A 16,856-nucleotide genomic window follows, 5' to 3' on the forward strand; every position below is an offset into this window, starting at 1 on the left:
CAGCTGGGACAGCAGCCCAGGATGCCAGCCCGTGGTGCAAATGCCTTCTTCCCCCCTTCTTAGCTCTCTGACTTGTAATTTAAAAACTCCATCTTCTGGGGTGTTCTACAGTCTAATTTGTGTAGGAGCATGGCCAAGCTTCTGTTTTTTTCATTCATTACACGGGGAGAACTACAACCCTGTCGGGAGGCTGCCTGGAAGACCACGTAGGTGGTCGTGGTGAAGCCCCACTGCCTGGCACCCTGGAAGGTTCCCTACACCTTCCAGGTGGGGTTTTTCTTACTGTGAGGACTGAGGCAGGAGTAGCCCCAGGTGACTGTCCAGACTCAGGGAGAGGACACCAAGAGAAGTTCTCTTCCCTGTTACCTGCCTTAGTTCCAGATGGAGCCCCCCGAAATCCCCGTGGGGACAGGGATTTATTCAGCTGCAGGAAGTGAGTTTGTCCGTATTCAGAATAACTGGTGACTGACGATGAGACGGTTTGGGCACCATTTGGTCCTCTTGGGTAACTGGGTGAAGTTTGGTCCACATTTGAAACGGTGTCTCTGCCGTCTTCATGCGGCGACTCTGGATAACGTGATCTCTCTCTGTTCCAGGGTGACATTGGACCCACAGGGCCACAGGGTCCCCGAGGACTGAGGGGCTTACCGGTGAGTTTTGCTTTGAGACTAACCTGCTCCCTGCTTTGGCAGGGCTGCTACCATGGTAATATTTGCTTGGTTCATCCTGGTACAGCCCTATGTGTTGTTAAAAAAATGACAGAATGTCTTAGCAGTTGGTAAATAGCCACTGCCCTAAGCCCCCCTAGTGGCCTAGGACACACTCTCCGGGCTCTTTTCTGGGACCGCCTACCCACAACCCACTCGGCACGGCAGGAGCGCCGTAGGACTTCCCCTCCAATCATGCTCTAGCTTTAGGGCATGCTGGCGTTCAGGGCGTGCCCTGTATGAGTTCACTAGAGCTGTCATTGCAAAGAACCGCAAACGCAGTGGCTTAAACAACGGAAATTCATTGTCTCTCAGGTGCGGAGGCTAGAAATCCAAGACATTTATTGTCTCACTGTTCTGTAAGCTAGGAGTCCAGGATCAAGGCGCCAGCAGAATGGGTTCCTTCTGAGGGCTGTGAGGAAGAATCGTCCCTCAGAAGGCCTCCCTTAGCCTCTGGTGATTTGCAAGCAAGCTCTGGCAACCTTGGCCCATAGAAGCATCACCCCAGCCTCCTCCTTCACCTTCACATGGTATTCTCCCTGAGGCCGTGTCCCTGGTCCAAAAGTCCCCTTTTTATAAAGACACCGGTCATATTGGATAAGGGGCCCCTCCTACTCCAGTATGGCCTCATCTTAATTAATTACGTATGCAAGGACCCTATTTCCAAGTAAGTTCAGGTTCTGACATACTGAGAATTAGGACTTCAACATATGGGTTGGCGGTGGGAGGACACAATTTAACTCATAACACGCCATGTGGTTAATAAATATTTTGAATATTATCTCTGCCCGTACATGTACTTAAGTGAATCTTTCTCTAATCCAAGAGCAGCCTGAGCGAATATGGGAGAGGGATGTAGAAGATAAGTACTTACATTCCTGGTTCTGTGTCAGAAGAAGCACCTGCCGTATCCCATTTAACCCAGGGCCCTTGTCATAGGGGCTGCTGTAATGTCTATGTGCCTGTATATACGAGCATAAATGTGACCCGTGATAAGGGTGCGAGGGTCATACAGGATGGAATGTTAGAAAGTAAAGAGGAAATTCCCTCTTCATCCCCTCATCCCACACTCCAGAGGGAGCCACTGTTAATAGCATTTTGTGTATCTTTGAAAGTATTTTCAGTATACCTACTAGCACACAGACAGAATGCACGCTTGTTACACACTTCATCTTTGCATCTTGCTTATTTTGCATAGCTTGTGTGCATGTACATATATTTTGAGTGAGTAATGGAATCAATGAATGAGTGAGTAAACCTGCAAGGCAGATATATGGGCTTTCTGGGTCCAGGTTACGCAGCTGGCGAGAGCTTCCGGCGGGGATTTAAACCCAGGACTTTCTGACATCATATCCAATGTTCTCCGCCTCTCGTGGCCGTGGCCGTGAACTGTGTCTTCAGGCTCCTACGGAAAGAACGTGGGGGGCGGCAGGTCACATGTGTTTGACTCACCAGGTGGTGCCCCACTCTCCCCTGATGGGGCCACAATGGCTCAAATCCAGCCTCCCATCCTGAGTCAGCGGCCTGTGAGGGTTCAGGGTGCCCTCCATGCCCGCGGTCTGTGATCCCCAGTGGCCAGAGGAAGGACGCGACAGCCTTCTGATCAGGGCGCATCCTCTAAGTAATGACTTGGAGCCACGCTGGTCTGTAACAGCTGTACGTGTGACATCAGGCCCTCCGCATCTAGCAGTCTCTCTGTCCCACTGTCCTGCTCTGTGAGGTCCTGGCAGAATTCTCTCTTCTGTTTCTTCCACCAGGGTAAGAACGGATCGCCTGGATCTCCAGGAGACCATGGCACTCCAGGCAATCCCGTGAGTACTGTCCCACTGCTGTGACAGAATCAGGGCAGTCTTTGAAAGGTTGTGTGGTTTACATCACAGACTGTCTGGTCTCTGTTTCCCGAACACCTTTCCCCCAAAGTGCGCCTGCCAAACCATGGGACGAGCGGGCCGAAGGGCAAGAGGCACAGTTGGGGGGCCCCGTACACAGCAAGGTGTTTTGTTTAATGTTTGTCCCATTTTGCTTCTGTTGCTTCGAATGGGAGAGACGTTCACTGTTTGCAGGAGACTCTCCTTCTGCCCCCGCACCCCGTGGGGTGCTCACAGTACCCCATCTCTCCCCAGCCCAGCCCCTCCGTTTCAGGAAAGGGCTCTTCTATTTTGTTCACGTGCCAGGTCTTCAGAGTACAGAGGGGTTACGAGGTTTCTGAATCTTCTTGAGTTGACACTTGACCTTGAAGAATTAATGCCCTGCTTTCCCTCTGCAGGGCCAGAAGGGAACCAGAGGAGAAAACGGCAGCCCAGGGCTCCCTGGCTTCCTGGGTCCCCGTGGGCCGCAGGTGAGCATAGAACGCTGTTGGGGAATCTCCCCGGCTGGCCCATTGATCGCTGTCTGTGCTGGAGCGTGACTTGGGTGAAAATGTCTGTTGTAAAGACAGTCGTGTTATCTGCAACGTGCCGGTGCCGCAGAGCTCACTGATATTGTGTTCTGTGTCGTAGGGTGAGCCGGGAGAGAAGGGAGTCCCAGGCAAGGAGGCAAGTACCGTGCACCCCTCTTCTCCTCTTGGTGCCCTTTCCTGTGGGAGACACAGGCTCACTTCGTGGGCGGGCGACACGTGCTGTCTCATGGGGCCCTGGGCCTAGCAGGGCTCCCACGCGTGCTGTGTTCTGCTGTTGCTGTCCGGAAATCCTAATGCTTTCTGAATGAGGCTCCACGTCTTCACTCTGCGTAGGGCCCACCAGTTAGGGAGCCAGCCCAGGGTACCATCGTGTGATGTCTCTGACTTGTCTGTGGCTCTCCGCACCCAGTCCATCAGCTAGTCCTGTCCATTCTGACTCCACGATACCTCCCAGCTCGGCCCATCTCTCTCCATCTCTCCCGCTGGACCCTAACGCAGACCGCCATCATCTCTCACCTGGACGTTTGCAGTGACCTCCTAACTGGCTTCCTTGTGTCCAGCCTGCCCCCCGCCCCACTCCTTCCCCACTCACCAGCCAGAGTGACCTTCGTAGAACAAACGTGAGATCATGTCAGTTTCTAGTTCAAGCCTCGGCTCTGTGCCTCCTGTCAACAGAGACGCCCCGGCCCTGGTCACTTCCAGCCCTCAGGATGGACAGGAGCAGGTGTGGGAAGGCACGTTTCAGGAAGCACAAGCCCAGGGTGACTGGCGTGTAGACAGCGGGAGGGCGTGACCAGGGCCGGAGCAGGACTCTTGGAGGACCTGCCTTCTCCAGGACACCTTGCCCTCAGCACACAGGATCCGAGAAGAACCGAGAAGGGCAGAGAGGGATGCCCGAGCAGATGGGGTGGCCCTGGTTAAGTGACCACCCTCCTTTGGTTTCATTGCAGGGGACCCCTGGGAAGCCGGGAGAGCCGGGACCCAGAGGAGAAAGGGTAAGTGGGGCAGGGGGACTGTGTCCAAGGCTTTAGGAAGCAGCCTGGCCTGCGGAGCGGCTCCTGTGGTGGCCTCTCTGTTCTCTGTTCCCCCCGGAAATTTGTGAGCCCCCAACGGGAGGCTTTCCCGAAGTTGTAGTCAGTGATGTTGGCTTTTGTCATGGTTTTTTGGTTGTTATTTTAAGCAGTAAAGTCATCGCAATTACAAATTCAAAGGCGAGCATGCCCAGACTTTGACAGATTTCCGTCTCTCCTCTCCGTGTGCGAACGCCTGTGTGTGACACGCTTGGAGCCCAAAGTGCCAATTTGCCAGGAGCCAGATCTGTTCCTGGAGGTGACAAGGGAACAGATTTTCCCATAATGAATCGCCTTGGCGCTGCGCTCAGAAAGCCCTTCTTTACATTGCATTCCTCCAAAAAACAACAGGAAAGAAAAAAATCACTTTTTTTTTTTTTTTTTTTTTGGAAGAAACGCCGGTGAGGGGAGGGGGCATTCTCTCACCGCTGCCAACTGCTGCTCCCTCCAGAGAAATTAGACATCTCGTCTGCCCAGGGTCCTGCGCTTGGCCAGCCGTCACACCGTCCCACTGTTGCCCGACACGGACGGCACACCACCCCGCTTCGACCCTCCGTTTGTTTTCCGTGGTGCTGCAAAGAATTTCTCTCTGCTTTCCTTGCAAGTTGGATGAGTGAGGAGCTGGCTTTGCCTGCAGGCCAGAGCAAAATGGAGGCAGAGAGCATCAGGGCTTCTCACCCCCACAGATCTCTCTCCCTCCTCCCTTCCCAGTGAACATCATTCCCATGGCTGCTGGTTCCTGAGCTTGGAGCCGGGGGAGGGGCCGTAGCTGGGAGGGCACTGAGGGTCTTGCCACCCAGCAGCTGGCCAGCTGGCCCCCGGGAGCTGCTGGAGTTTGGGTTGGGAGCCGGGGAACTCAGACGGCAAGTATGAATCTTCTGGATACCGAATCAGTACATAGAATCTTCTCGAATACCGAGTCAATAATGGCGAGTTGCCTTCCCCAGTTAAGTGGCCTTCCCCTGTTTCGTGGAACGTTGCCAGATAGCAGTCAGGTTCCCCATGCCTTGGACTCCAGAGAACATTTGAAACGTGGGACAAGTCCTCTCACGGCAAAGGGATGTTGAGACGTTTAAAGAGCAGGAAATGCCACACCACAGGCCTTGGCATTGAGGGGCACGAGGCACCAGGACTCTCCTAGACCCCTGAACTTGAGATCACCCACGGATGGCAATGTCCCCATGAAATGCATCACCTTCGAGAAATTTAGGTGACCCCCTCAAATCTGGGTAAATGCCTTTTTTAATTCACTGCTCTTTCTGTTATTGTTGAAAAAGCAATACAGACACGTAGTTAAACAATACGAACTGCAGAAAAGTGGCTGCAGTGAAGACTAGGTGCCCTTCCACCAGGCCCTCTGGTCCCCGTCCCCTCCCCAGGTCGGTCGCTGTGCACGTCCTCTGCATCTTGCCCTAGTCCGTGCGCAGAACCGCGTGGGGTGTGCGTGTCAACATGCCTATTACTAGATCCCCTGCAACGTGTCAGACTTTTCCCACCGTTTTGCTCTTTTCGTTTTTCGTGCGTGTATGTGGCAGATGGTCTCATAACTGCACCGTCTTCCTTTTCCGTGGCTCTGGGTCACGCCCATAGCCATGTCCCATGTCTGGTTACCTGTGGCTTGTCTTTTTCTTGCTGTTTCCCCCCCTCTGCTGCCTCCGAGCAGTGGAGTTTTTACACCCTGAGGCTGTTAGCCTGGCCGCCGTATTTTCAGACTCTCCGACAACGGAGGCTGGCTGGTCAGACACCCGGTAGCAGATAGGGCAGAGGACTGGACCGTCCCGTGGTTGCCATGGCGCCCAGATCATTGATCCAGGACTTCAGTCCTTGGGCCAGCGATGGGGAGAAAGGGGTCCCAGGCAGTGTCGTCCTCTGCGGGCCCCCTTGGGCTGAGAGGAGGGGGCAGATTCCCTGCGGGTGAGACACCTCTGGCTGACGAGTGCCACCATCCCTCCAGCTGACGGAGAACAAAGCTGGGCCTGAAGTGGGCCAGAAGCTCCGGCAGCCGGGCTCAGCGGCTGGCCTTCTCTAGCCAGGCAGGTGGAGCTGCGCTACTGGGACGGAGCACGGGACTGGGATTTGGAAATCAGAGCTCATGTCTTGTCCTCTGCAGACTAGCAGTGTGATGTGGGCAGGTAGCTTTGTCTCCCTGGGCCCCCGTGTCCTGGTCTGTGGCATCAGACTTGAGTCATGGGCCTGCCAGGGCCGGGGTCTCCTTTCCACCGCTGAGGACGCAAAGGGCCGGCAGTCCCTTCTGTAGCCGCACGTCTTGTCTGGCCTGGGGGCGCCTCCTAGGCCTTTGCTCACTGAAGCGCTTCTTTCCTCCCTAGGGAGATCCTGGCATCAAAGGTGACAAAGGACCTCCCGGTGGGAAGGGTCAGCCTGGAGACCCTGGGATCCCAGGCCACAAAGGTCACACAGGCCTAATGGGCCCCCAGGGACTACCTGGGGAGAATGGGCCGGCCGGGCCGCCGGGGCCCCCGGGCCAGCCAGGATTTCCAGGACTGAGGGTAAGGATATTGGGGCTCCTTGGGACTGAAGGGGAAGCCCGTGAGGTGTGTGGGCTTCAGAGGGACCAGGTTACAGATCCCAGTAACCTGCATGACCCGGGGCAGGTGACCTCTCCTCTCCGAGCCTTCGAAAGGGGCGAGGAGAACCTCCCTCCCGACGCTCGCTGCGATGGTTAAAGGAGGTAACGCCGCATGGCTTACAAGGGCTCCAGAGCAGCGTCCCTCTCTCTCAGTGTGCTGCACCCCCGAGGCTCCACTCCTCGGGCTGTCGCGCTCTTCTGCCCCAGGACCTGGTGCCGCAGGCCACTGAGAAGGTGCAGCCGGATCTCAGTGATCAGAGCTTCCCGCGGGGACGGCTGGCTGTCCGTCCCGTGCCCGGCTCTGCCTCTCTCCTGTCTGCCTGTCTGGGGTACTCGTTCTTCCCTTTGGGTCCAGCTTTTCCCAAATGTAAAAGGAAAGGCTTTTTTAGAGCAGTGTTTTTTCTTTGAACATACTGTATTCCCGTGGCAGACCTCTTATTTTTCACAGACTTGTAGCATCAGCACACGCTGGCTGTAGAGAGGAAAAGGCAGAGCTTGGTGGACGTGTCAGTGGGGGCTGGTGGCCAGGTCCCCGTGACCTCCCCACCCTGCCTCTGCAGCCCGCGTGGCCCTCGGGGGACCCTCCGGTTCCTCAGAGCACAGGCTTACGTGGTCTTCAGAGCCCCCGCCTGCTCTGAGGTTCCGTGTCACTGTCCCTGCCAGGGTGCCTGTGGCCAGCCTGAGCTTCCACCACCGTGAAAGAGGCCAGGCAGCCAGCCCCCCACCCCTCCTCTGAGTCTTTGCCAAGTTCTCCTGCTGCTGTGGGTAGTGGTGGACATTCTGGGACTAACCTAAAAGATTATTGACCAGAAAGGCAAACAAGAGAATAAGGACACAGAGCCCATCTCACGCTGTGCTAGACGCTGGGGCTGCAGAGATGAGCACAGTACAGCCCCCAGCCTTGGGGGTGGACACCGCCCTGAAGGGCTCTGATGACGAGGGGGGAGCCCGGTGCGGCAGCAGGTCTGCTCGCGGATCCGTCTAAGAATCGCACGTTGCCGTGGGCGCCTGGAGGTGGCGCCCGCCTTCTCTGCCCCCTGACCCATCGGTTTCTGTGACCAGAGCAGGGCAAGCCAGACCCTGGGGACCAGAGCAGCCAAGTGACCAGTGGGAGGAAATCAAACACGATTTCATGCAGGAGGCAGCCTGTGAGCGGGTCCTGCAGGAAGATGGCATTTTGGCAGGGAGAGGCTCAGAGCAGACCTCCCGGGTCCAGAGCTGGGGAAGGGGTCTGTGCGGGGACGGGGGGAGCAGGGGCCCCAGAGAGAAAGGGGTCGCCGTACATGACGGGATAACGCTGCCTGCATGGCGGGGAGCGGGCAGACGGCTCCAGGTGTAAAAGGGGTTGAACTAGGGAGCTATGGTGTATGGGGCTGTGACCGTCGTGGCTTCCCGAGCCATCGCAGGTCTCAGGAGGCAAGGGTTCCTGGGAGGATGAACGACTCCGCCTTCCCTCCCTCCTAGGGGGACTCTCCATCCATGGACATCCTGCGGCGGCTCATCCGAGAAGAAGTGGAGAAGCAGCTGGAAAGTGAGTAGCTGGGCTTTATCACAGCCGTGTAGGTCGGGTCCTGGGTGCTTTTAAGAGCCCCAGGAAGCAGTCCGTTCACTCGTCCTTCGGGACTTCTGTAGCCTGGTTGGAAAAGGCAGCCTAAGAGCAGCTCCAGCAGCAATCAGGGTTGAGGCGCCCCTTGCAGGCTCCAGCCAGCCTTCTCTGGCACAGATCCCGCTCCAAGCTTCTCCTCAGGGCAGCTTGAATTGCTGCTGCTTGACTACCTCCAGGAAGCTCAGCATCTACAGAACAAGCTTCTCACGATCCTTCATTTCTTCCGTGCACTCAGTTGTTTATCTAATGAGGAAGCAGCCCCGACAGGCCTGCAGCGGGTCTGTTAGTTAGACCTCACAGCCCGGGGAAGAGACAGAGACATAAACAGACAAGGCGGCTTCAGTACAGTAAGAAATGCCTGTGGTTTAATTTGGCACAGGGGGTGTTGAAGAGGAAGGATGCAAGTACCTAGGATAGCTCAGGGGGCGGACAGGTGAGGAAGGGCTTCCCGGAGGAGGGGCCATGTGAGCCGAAAGCAGGGACAGGATCCCAGGCCTTCGGAGCAGCGTGTGCCGAGCCCCTGAGGGCGGCTGAACACACAGTGCTTTCAAGGAACTAGAAGCCTTGTAATCCTACTGCACTGGATTTACGGTGAAATCCCAGTCTTGCCTGAGCCCCATACGCGGCAGGTGCTCAGGAAGGGAGAGAGATGGGAAGGTAACAGTAATAACACGAGCATGCGGGGCCGGCCCTGTGTCGGGTGGAGTCCTCAGCGCTCAACACATGCTAACCCGTGGAAGCCTCGGTGAGCCTGTGAGGCGCGTGTGATTGTTAGCGTCAGAGATGCTGAGGAACGTAACCAAGGCCGAAGAGCTGGTAAGTGTCTGACCAGCGTTTGCATGCAGGCAACCGAGCTGCAGAATCCAGGCTCTTAACCGTCATGTTCTTTGGACCAGTGACCATGCCCACTGCCCTATGTGTGGGACACTGTTAGGGGAAGAAAGTCACAGACAACTCTGTAGTAGGGAAGATCGGAAACCCACTGCTGTTCCCAGGCACGGATGGACAAGCGGGAAGGACGTGTTTATTCACGTGGTGGTGTCTCAGACAGTTATTCTGCGCCTGGCACATGGCAGACTCTAAGTGGGGTAGGGGACGCAGCACTGAACAAGATGACCCTCTTCCCTGCCCTCTTGGCGTGTCCAGGTGAGCATGGTCTGTCTCCCTACGCAGGAGAACCAAAGACGATTCCCCGGAGTGGACAGCACAGAGCTGGGGTTGGTGGAGAGGAAACCAAAGGCTGGAATGGTGACCCCCACCCGGCGGGGTGGGTCCTGAGGGCGCCCGTGTGGCGATCCCCACGGTCTGCTCTCCGAGGGCTGGATTTATCGGTGACAGGAAGGGCCTCCACCTGTGAGGAGTTTCCAGCCCTTGGGCAGAGACAAGCCCTGTTTTGAACTAGTTTAACTGGAGCGTCTGCTGGGCTTGAGTCCTTTCTTCCAAATAATCTTTCGAGGGGGAAACATCAGCTCCACTTTCAAGATGAGAGAATCAAGGCTCAGAGAAGTGAGGCGTGAGGCCGGGTCTCAGCGCTAGAGCACAGCCCTCCCGCTTCCCTGCGTGAGACGATGAGGGGCTGCCGTGGGAAGCCGACCCAGCAGGCTGTCAGAAGCCCCCGACTCTGCCTTGGTTCTGCCACCAGGGTACCGGGAGGGTGTCAACATGCCTCTCTGGGCTGGGTCACGCCACCTGCGAGATGAGGGGCTTGGCCTGATTGTCTGGGCCGTGTGGCCAGCAGAGCAGAAGCCCGTGCTGGCCCTCGGGCGGGCTCCGTATGCCCAGTGCAGAAGGGGGCGTGGCAGCCGGCAGTGGGACCTCTGGGGCTTTTGAATCAGTTCTGTAATCTTCACGTTTCAGACGCCTAAGGATCATTAGTGGTATCATATCCAGCCCTTCATTTATAGATGAGGAATTAAGCACTTAGAGAGGAGAAATCCCTAAGCTGCTCTGTGTAAGCCACTTAAATCCCACCCACCCCCACCGGCCTCAGTTTCCCCAAACTGACAATTACAACAACAACTTCTGCTGCTGCTATTACTGCTGTCAGTGCCACCTCAATCGTAGCAGCGATGTCCACGCAGCACTTAGCTTGTTCCAGGAGCACTGTCAGTGCCTTGTCCCATCTGCTCCATCCTCACACCAGCCCGGTGGGGTGGTGGTTATTTCATTGCATCCATTTTGCAGAAGAGGCAACGAAGGCTAAGAGAGGTCAGGTAGCTCGCCCAGGGCCACGCGGCCGGCAGCGGCTGCTTGGGGACCCCAGCCCAGGCTGCCTGGCTCCAGAGGCCACGGCTGTAGGTACAGGTGCCGTGCAGTGTGCTCTCGATGTAATTTCTCTTACTCTTGTTTTGCAGCTGTTACTGTCTCCCCAGGGCTGAGCTTGGCAGTGAGCTGCCATCCTGTCTTTGGGGCAGCCCTCCTTCATGAACTGTCTCTCTGTTTTTCCTGCTCCACAGCCAGACTCGCCTACCTCCTGGCCCAGATGCCCTCAGCGCACACCAAGGCCTCTCAAGGCAGACCCGGGCCCCCAGGGCCCCCTGGAAAAGATGGGCTTCCAGGTCGGACAGGCCCCATGGGGGAGCCAGGACGGCCTGGGCAAGGGGGTCTGGAGGGACCCTCTGGGCCCATAGGTCCCAAAGGTGAGTGAGGACCCAGGAAGGTGCGCTTTGTACACGACACGAGGGCTGAGGAGGAACCAGGGTGCGTGGCATGCGTGCCACTGAATATGCGTGGTTCAGCCCATTCTTCTGCCCTGCAGCCTGCCAGCACCCTGCATTGTGGCATCCTGTAATTTCTTCATATGCAGAAGAGGGTTTCATACTTGACACTTCTGCAAAATGATGCTTCTGCCAGGAGCATTGAGTCTGTTTCCTCCTACTGTCTTTTCTCTCTCCATCTCCACTGCTCGAGTTCCAGGGAGTAGCACGAAATGCCCCTTTTCTCCTTTCGAGTTGGGAAGTCAGTGAGGATATCAGACCTTTAAGCTCTGGGCAAATGGGCATTGAACAGCAGCTTACATGTGAATAAGGTGGTTTGAGCTAAAGCTGGACATGGCTGCCAACTCTCCTGCTCTCAGAGAGCTGCCTGACCTGGACGCAGCTGCTGCTGGCAACAGGGGGTCTGTCCTTCAAGGGGCAGCGCCTGCCCCACTTACCACAGCGCACTGTGGAAGCAGGTCGCAGGCACTCTCTTTGCAGGCAGACAGATGTGAAAGGGCAGGAAAGGACGTGAGCCCAGACTCACCCACCTGATCATTCACCCTTTCTCCCTGGCAAGGAATAAGCATGTGGTGGGTGCTGTGATCTCAGCCGGCACTTGGTGACTGAGGTGGGGGGAATGCATGCCCCTAACATCTTCCTCTTTCAATCTTCCATTCCTTAATTCTTTCTTTTTTTTTTTTTTTGGTTGCTGCAAGGTTTGCGGGATCTTAGTTCCCCGACCAGGGATTGAATCCACGCCCTAGGCAGTGAAAGCTCGGAGTCCTAACCACTGGACCACCAGGGAATTCCCTCTTAATTCTTTATTCATTGATTTATTCCTTGTAATGTTTCTCCTACTGAACTTTTTGTTAAGTTCGTGTCCGAGTCCTACTTCTTTTGGTTCGTAAAACAAAATACATGAAATCAATGTCAACAAGAAAACATAAGGCATAGAAAACATCAGACTATGACAAAAAACTGACGAAATGTAGTAATCATAACAATAAATAAGAGTGGCCTAAAATCTCCATGAACTAGCAAAATTTCAATTTGGATTATAAAAGAAAATATCATATGTTGCATACAGGAAATATTCTGGAAGCAACATAGCAAAAAAAAAAGGAATGATGAAAAAAAAGTTGAGAGAGACAGTTTAATCAAGTTTGTGTAGTATTAACCCAATATAATCTCAGATTTTCTCCCGGGGGAATGGACCCTCTTTCTTCTGAACATCTATTAGGATTTTAAATTCCTGTGATTATTAGGACTTGTCTGATTCTGCTTCACATTAGAATTTCTTTGTGCCCTGCTTCATCTGTCTTATTAGAATTCAAGCTTCTTGAGAGTAGAGCTGTGTCTTACGTACATGCAGGTTTGTTTATCACCCAGCTCCTCCTTGATAAAGGTTCAAGTAAAATGCTTTTAGCACATGGTGAAGAGTAGGCGTATGTGAGTGGATGTGGATGGGAATATGTGTTTGTATACAAGAGAGTGTGGGTGTGAACATTTGGGTGCCTGTGTTTGATGTGTTTATCAGTGTATGCATATTTTTGCTAATATATGTGCGAATGTACATATGTGTATGTGTAATCGGGTAGTTACGCACTTGAGTGAATGTTTACGTGTATATATGTGTATTTGAGCAAATGTTTGGAAGGAGTGTCCAATTATTTTGGTGTTCACATGGGCGTCTTTCTGAATGCAAGTGTGTGCTTGAGTGTGGGTGTGAATGTGTGAACAGGAGCTAGGGGTGTGAGTGTGTGCTTGAGTGTGGGTGTGAGTGTGTGGACGGGAGCTAGGGGTGCGAGTGTGTGCTTGAGTGTGCATGTGAGTGTGTGAACAGGAGCTAGGGGTGTGAGTGTGGGTGTGAACGGGAGCTAGGGGTGTGAGTGTGTGCTTGAGTGTGGGTGTGAGTGGGAGCTAGGGGTGCGAGTGTGTGCTTGAGTGTGGGTGTGAGTGGGAGCTAGGGGTGTGAGTGTGTGCTTGAGTGTGCATGTGAGCGTGTGAACGGGAGCTAGGGGTGCGAGTGTGCTTGAGTGTGCTGTGAGTGTGTGGACGGGAGCTAGGGGTGCGAGTGTGTGCTTGAGTGTGCATGTGAGTGTGTGGACGGGAGCTAGGGGTGCGAGTGTGAGGGGCGTGCGAGCCGTGGAAAGCACACCAGCAGTGCTGGCCCTGCCCCCTGTGTGGTGGGGCTCCCTCTCTCTGCCACCGTCCTGGGTCTCTACCATCAAAGATGCATGTTTCTCTCACCAGGTGAGCGAGGAGCCAGAGGTGACCCAGGTGAACCTGGAGTTGGCCTCCGAGGCGAGGTGGGACCCGCCGGGATCCCAGGTAGGAGCGGGCGCTGGGCTCTCAGGTGGGGAAGGGCCCGCCAGCAGCGAGTGGGCCACACGGGGCAGCCCTCCCACCTGCATCGCCAGGGGCCTTGGGATCGGCTGGGAGAAAGGGCTGCCTTAACTACTGATGAGGCGGAACCCAGATTTGTTTTATTACATCTTTCTAAGACGCCAGCTTCTTGGCTCACCGTGCTAACTGTAGTATATCCCGTGAGTTCTTGAGGTGTGTCCCGTGAATTAAAAGTCCTGTGAAATGGTCCTGAAGAAAACTGATTTGACCTTAAATAAGTCAGGACAGTGCTGGGGACCGTGCTTCTCTTTCAGACATGCCTAGTACAAATTAACTTCTCTGGTGCAGTGCTAAGGGACCTTGCATAAAATAATAATGTTTATTTCAGTTAAACCAACATTTTCCAAACTCACTTGAATGTAGGATGCTTTTTCTTTCACTATGTAATGTAATACCCTGTTACTATTCTCAGAACACATTTTGGAGAATGCTGGCCACGTGGCAGGGTGGCCAGCCGTCCTGGCCTTTCTGGGGCTCTGGGGTTCCTGGACATGCCCTTTGAGTTTTGAAACCTGGACAAGCTGGCCACCCTAACTAATGGTTGTATGGGACTAACTCTAGAACACAGCAGTATCGCACTCCGAGATGAGGTGTGGAAGAACTCAGACTGAATTGTTATCAAACTCCACCTCACTGAGGCTTCTATTTTTATTTAATTTTACTTTATATGATTCCCCGTGGTCATTTCTGAATATTAGGCCTGCAGGTCATTTTATTTTTAGTACTTATATCTTCTTGATTTTCCAAATTTCCTGTGGTGGAAATGTTATTCTCATGAGAGAAGATAACTAGACACACATTATACATATTTGTGATAGCTTGCCTACTTTTCAGTAGCTTAAAATATTAAGAATATTTTAAAAATAAGGCAATTCCAAATAAAGATTACAAGGCCGAACAGAAAGCATTGTGATGGGGGGAGATAATTGTACCAACATGAGGCTGAGATGATGACTAGATGTCAGTGGTTCCCACCTGAAGGAATGAACAGCACTGCTGGCTCAAAACTCAGTCGAGACAGGAATACAATAGATTAAATAACTACTACTAAAGCATGAACAGAATTCATGCAATGTCCAAAGATCATTTAAAGGGAAAAGTTTACTTTTTGTTTATTTTATGGAGGGACTCAGATTTTCTAACAAGGTGATTACTAAGGCTTAAGGAAGAATATCACTGTTAAGGTTAACTACAACACTTAGCACTGAGCTTCCCAGTTGCCAAAGCAAAAAGGGAGATTGATTACATATGATATTATGATGCTTAATAAATGGAGGCATAGAAGTTTGTTTTAAGTAAACAGCCTAAATGGGAAAGGAATTTGAAAAAGGATACACGTATATGTATAACTGAATCACTTTGCTCTATACCTGAAACTAACACAACATTGTTAATCAACTGTACTCCAATATAAAATTAAAAGTTAAAGAAAAAAAAGATTTAACCAACAAAAAAAAGGAAGTTTGTCTTAGGTAGTATTTTCTGGATCTAAATTTTGGGCTCTCAGTTACTTACTTCCTACTTACATTGTCTTTGACTCTGATTTGCAGAGTAGTTTAATGTAGTCCATGTATGTGGTTCCAATTTAACATATAGATAAAGCCTAGAAACTACAGAATAAATGGGACCATTTAGATACTGGCTAATGGAATGTGACTAGGTATCTCCAAGGATACATGGATTGCGGCTGACGGTTAATGGTAAGGACTTGGTGTCCCAACTCGGATGCACCTCCTAGAACCAGACACAGACGGTCTGGTTTCTCTTTTCCTTGTAACAGAGGATGCGTTCCCTACCTGGCCTCCATCTCCCCTTGTTTATTTCTCTCCTATGGCACCCTGATTACTGTCCTAGTCCAAACCGTTAAGGCAACCCTTTTCCTGCAAAGCAAGGTGTCCACATTTCCTCCTCTCTCCAGCCAGGGTGCCCAGACCGTGGGATGTTCTGAGGTTGTTGAGTCTTCAGTTCATACTGAATGGAAGTAGCGAGATCAGGGCTCATTTGCTCCAGAACGAACTTGAACCACCTTCTGTTTCTTTTGCTCCTTGGGCCAGGTCAACCCGGGGAACCTGGCTATGCTAAAGATGGGCTGCCCGGGGGTCCCGGTCCTCAAGGGGAGACAGGACCAGCTGGACACCCTGGCCCCCCAGGACCCCCCGGCCCCCCTGGCCAGTGTGACCCCTCCCAGTGTGCCTACTTCGCCAGCCTTGCTGCTGCTCGACCTGGTAATGTGAAGGGCCCCTAGAAGAGTCCCGAATGCCAGGAGTCGGCGGTGGATTTCTGAAACTTGAACGCAGAGCCCGATGGGAAGCAGAGGTCTTGAGACATTTCAGCCTTGTGTTTTTTTTCTTTCTTTCTTTTATCATTTGTTTTTGTCTTATTTTCTTGAGAGACCTCAACATTATTAAAACCAACAGATGCTGCCGGTCGGTCAGATTATTATTATTATTATTGTTGTTGTTAATTATTATTATTATTTCATATGGTAATGCTTTTCGAGTTTTTCCCCTCTCCTCTCAAGTTGGGAAAACTTGATTCGTGGGGCAGGGGACTGTTTGGTTCTCGTTCGTCTGACAGCCCCCATTTGAAGTGTAGCTGCCAGTTTTAAGGAAACTCTCGGCGCTATGAAACCCCGACCAGACACTTGCCAAACTTACCTCTTTCCTCAAAAGGAGACTTTAAGAAAATGAGGCAATGGGCTTCTATTCTTGATTGTGCCCAGAGGTTGCCCGGGGAGAAATTATCCACCAGTCGCTACTTCCCAGGAGAGAGAAGTAAAGCAGGAAGAGAAAGAATTTGCAGACACGAAGAACATCCTGTCCTCCTGATGCGAAGCGCGCGCAGAAGGGCGCAGACTCCCTCCTTTGGGGCCAACTCAGCACCTCGGTGTTTCAAACCTGTGGGAGTGAAACACTGTCGCACGGCTCGCAGCAGCTTCCTGGAGTCCCACATCTGCACCAAAGATGCGGGAGCTGGTGTGGGAAGAGTAGCCCCGTGTGTTAATGTGGCTTCTGAGCCGTGGACAGAACCCCTCCCTGCCCCTCGCTGTTGGTTTCACTCTAATTTTGAAATCAGGGGGTCCAGAGACCACTCCCGTGTGTTTTCCTGATGGTGGGCAACTGGCCGGGGTGCTGGCCAGAGCTGGGAAATGTGTGCTTCCAGCTTCTGGCTCTGAAATAAATGGCATCGAGTGTGTGTGTGTAAATGACATGCCTAGCTTGAACGGGTGCTCAATAAATCCAAGTTTCCTTCTTTTCGGTTTCCCGTGACGATTCCCTTCTTATCGCCCGCGTCTGCCCCCGCGTAAAGCCCTCAAGGCTGGGGATGCATCATTTTCCCTGGGGTGCCCAGGCCAGAGCCACGGTCCAGTCCACGTGCTGAAT

The 16,856-nt window shown here is 53.1% G+C and overlaps 1 protein-coding gene across 3 annotated transcripts in view; it reads left to right on the forward strand.

The window, feature by feature from the left end:
• The window catches only part of COL22A1 (collagen type XXII alpha 1 chain), a 259,547-nt gene extending 242,821 nt beyond the window's left edge, over positions 1–16,726 (forward strand). For 2 of the 3 annotated variants that reach the window (XM_067712824.1, XM_067712825.1), the window contains 10 exons: positions 597–650; positions 2,465–2,518; positions 2,974–3,045; positions 3,206–3,241; positions 4,056–4,100; positions 6,503–6,682; positions 8,227–8,293; positions 10,825–11,007; positions 13,321–13,398; positions 15,528–16,726. In XM_067712824.1, coding sequence (XP_067568925.1) covers positions 597–650; positions 2,465–2,518; positions 2,974–3,045; positions 3,206–3,241; positions 4,056–4,100; positions 6,503–6,682; positions 8,227–8,293; positions 10,825–11,007; positions 13,321–13,398; positions 15,528–15,718 — 960 coding nt within the window. In that variant the 3' untranslated portion in view covers positions 15,719–16,726. The remainder of the gene's footprint in view (positions 1–596; positions 651–2,464; positions 2,519–2,973; positions 3,046–3,205; positions 3,242–4,055; positions 4,101–6,502; positions 6,683–8,226; positions 8,294–10,824; positions 11,008–13,320; positions 13,399–15,527) is intronic. The other variant, XR_010936688.1, reaches the window with a different exon arrangement.
• The last annotated feature ends 130 nt before the right edge of the window (positions 16,727–16,856 follow it).

Source organism: Pseudorca crassidens, chromosome 17, assembly GCF_039906515.1.
Source record: "Pseudorca crassidens isolate mPseCra1 chromosome 17, mPseCra1.hap1, whole genome shotgun sequence".
Taxonomy (NCBI): domain Eukaryota; kingdom Metazoa; phylum Chordata; class Mammalia; order Artiodactyla; family Delphinidae; genus Pseudorca; species Pseudorca crassidens.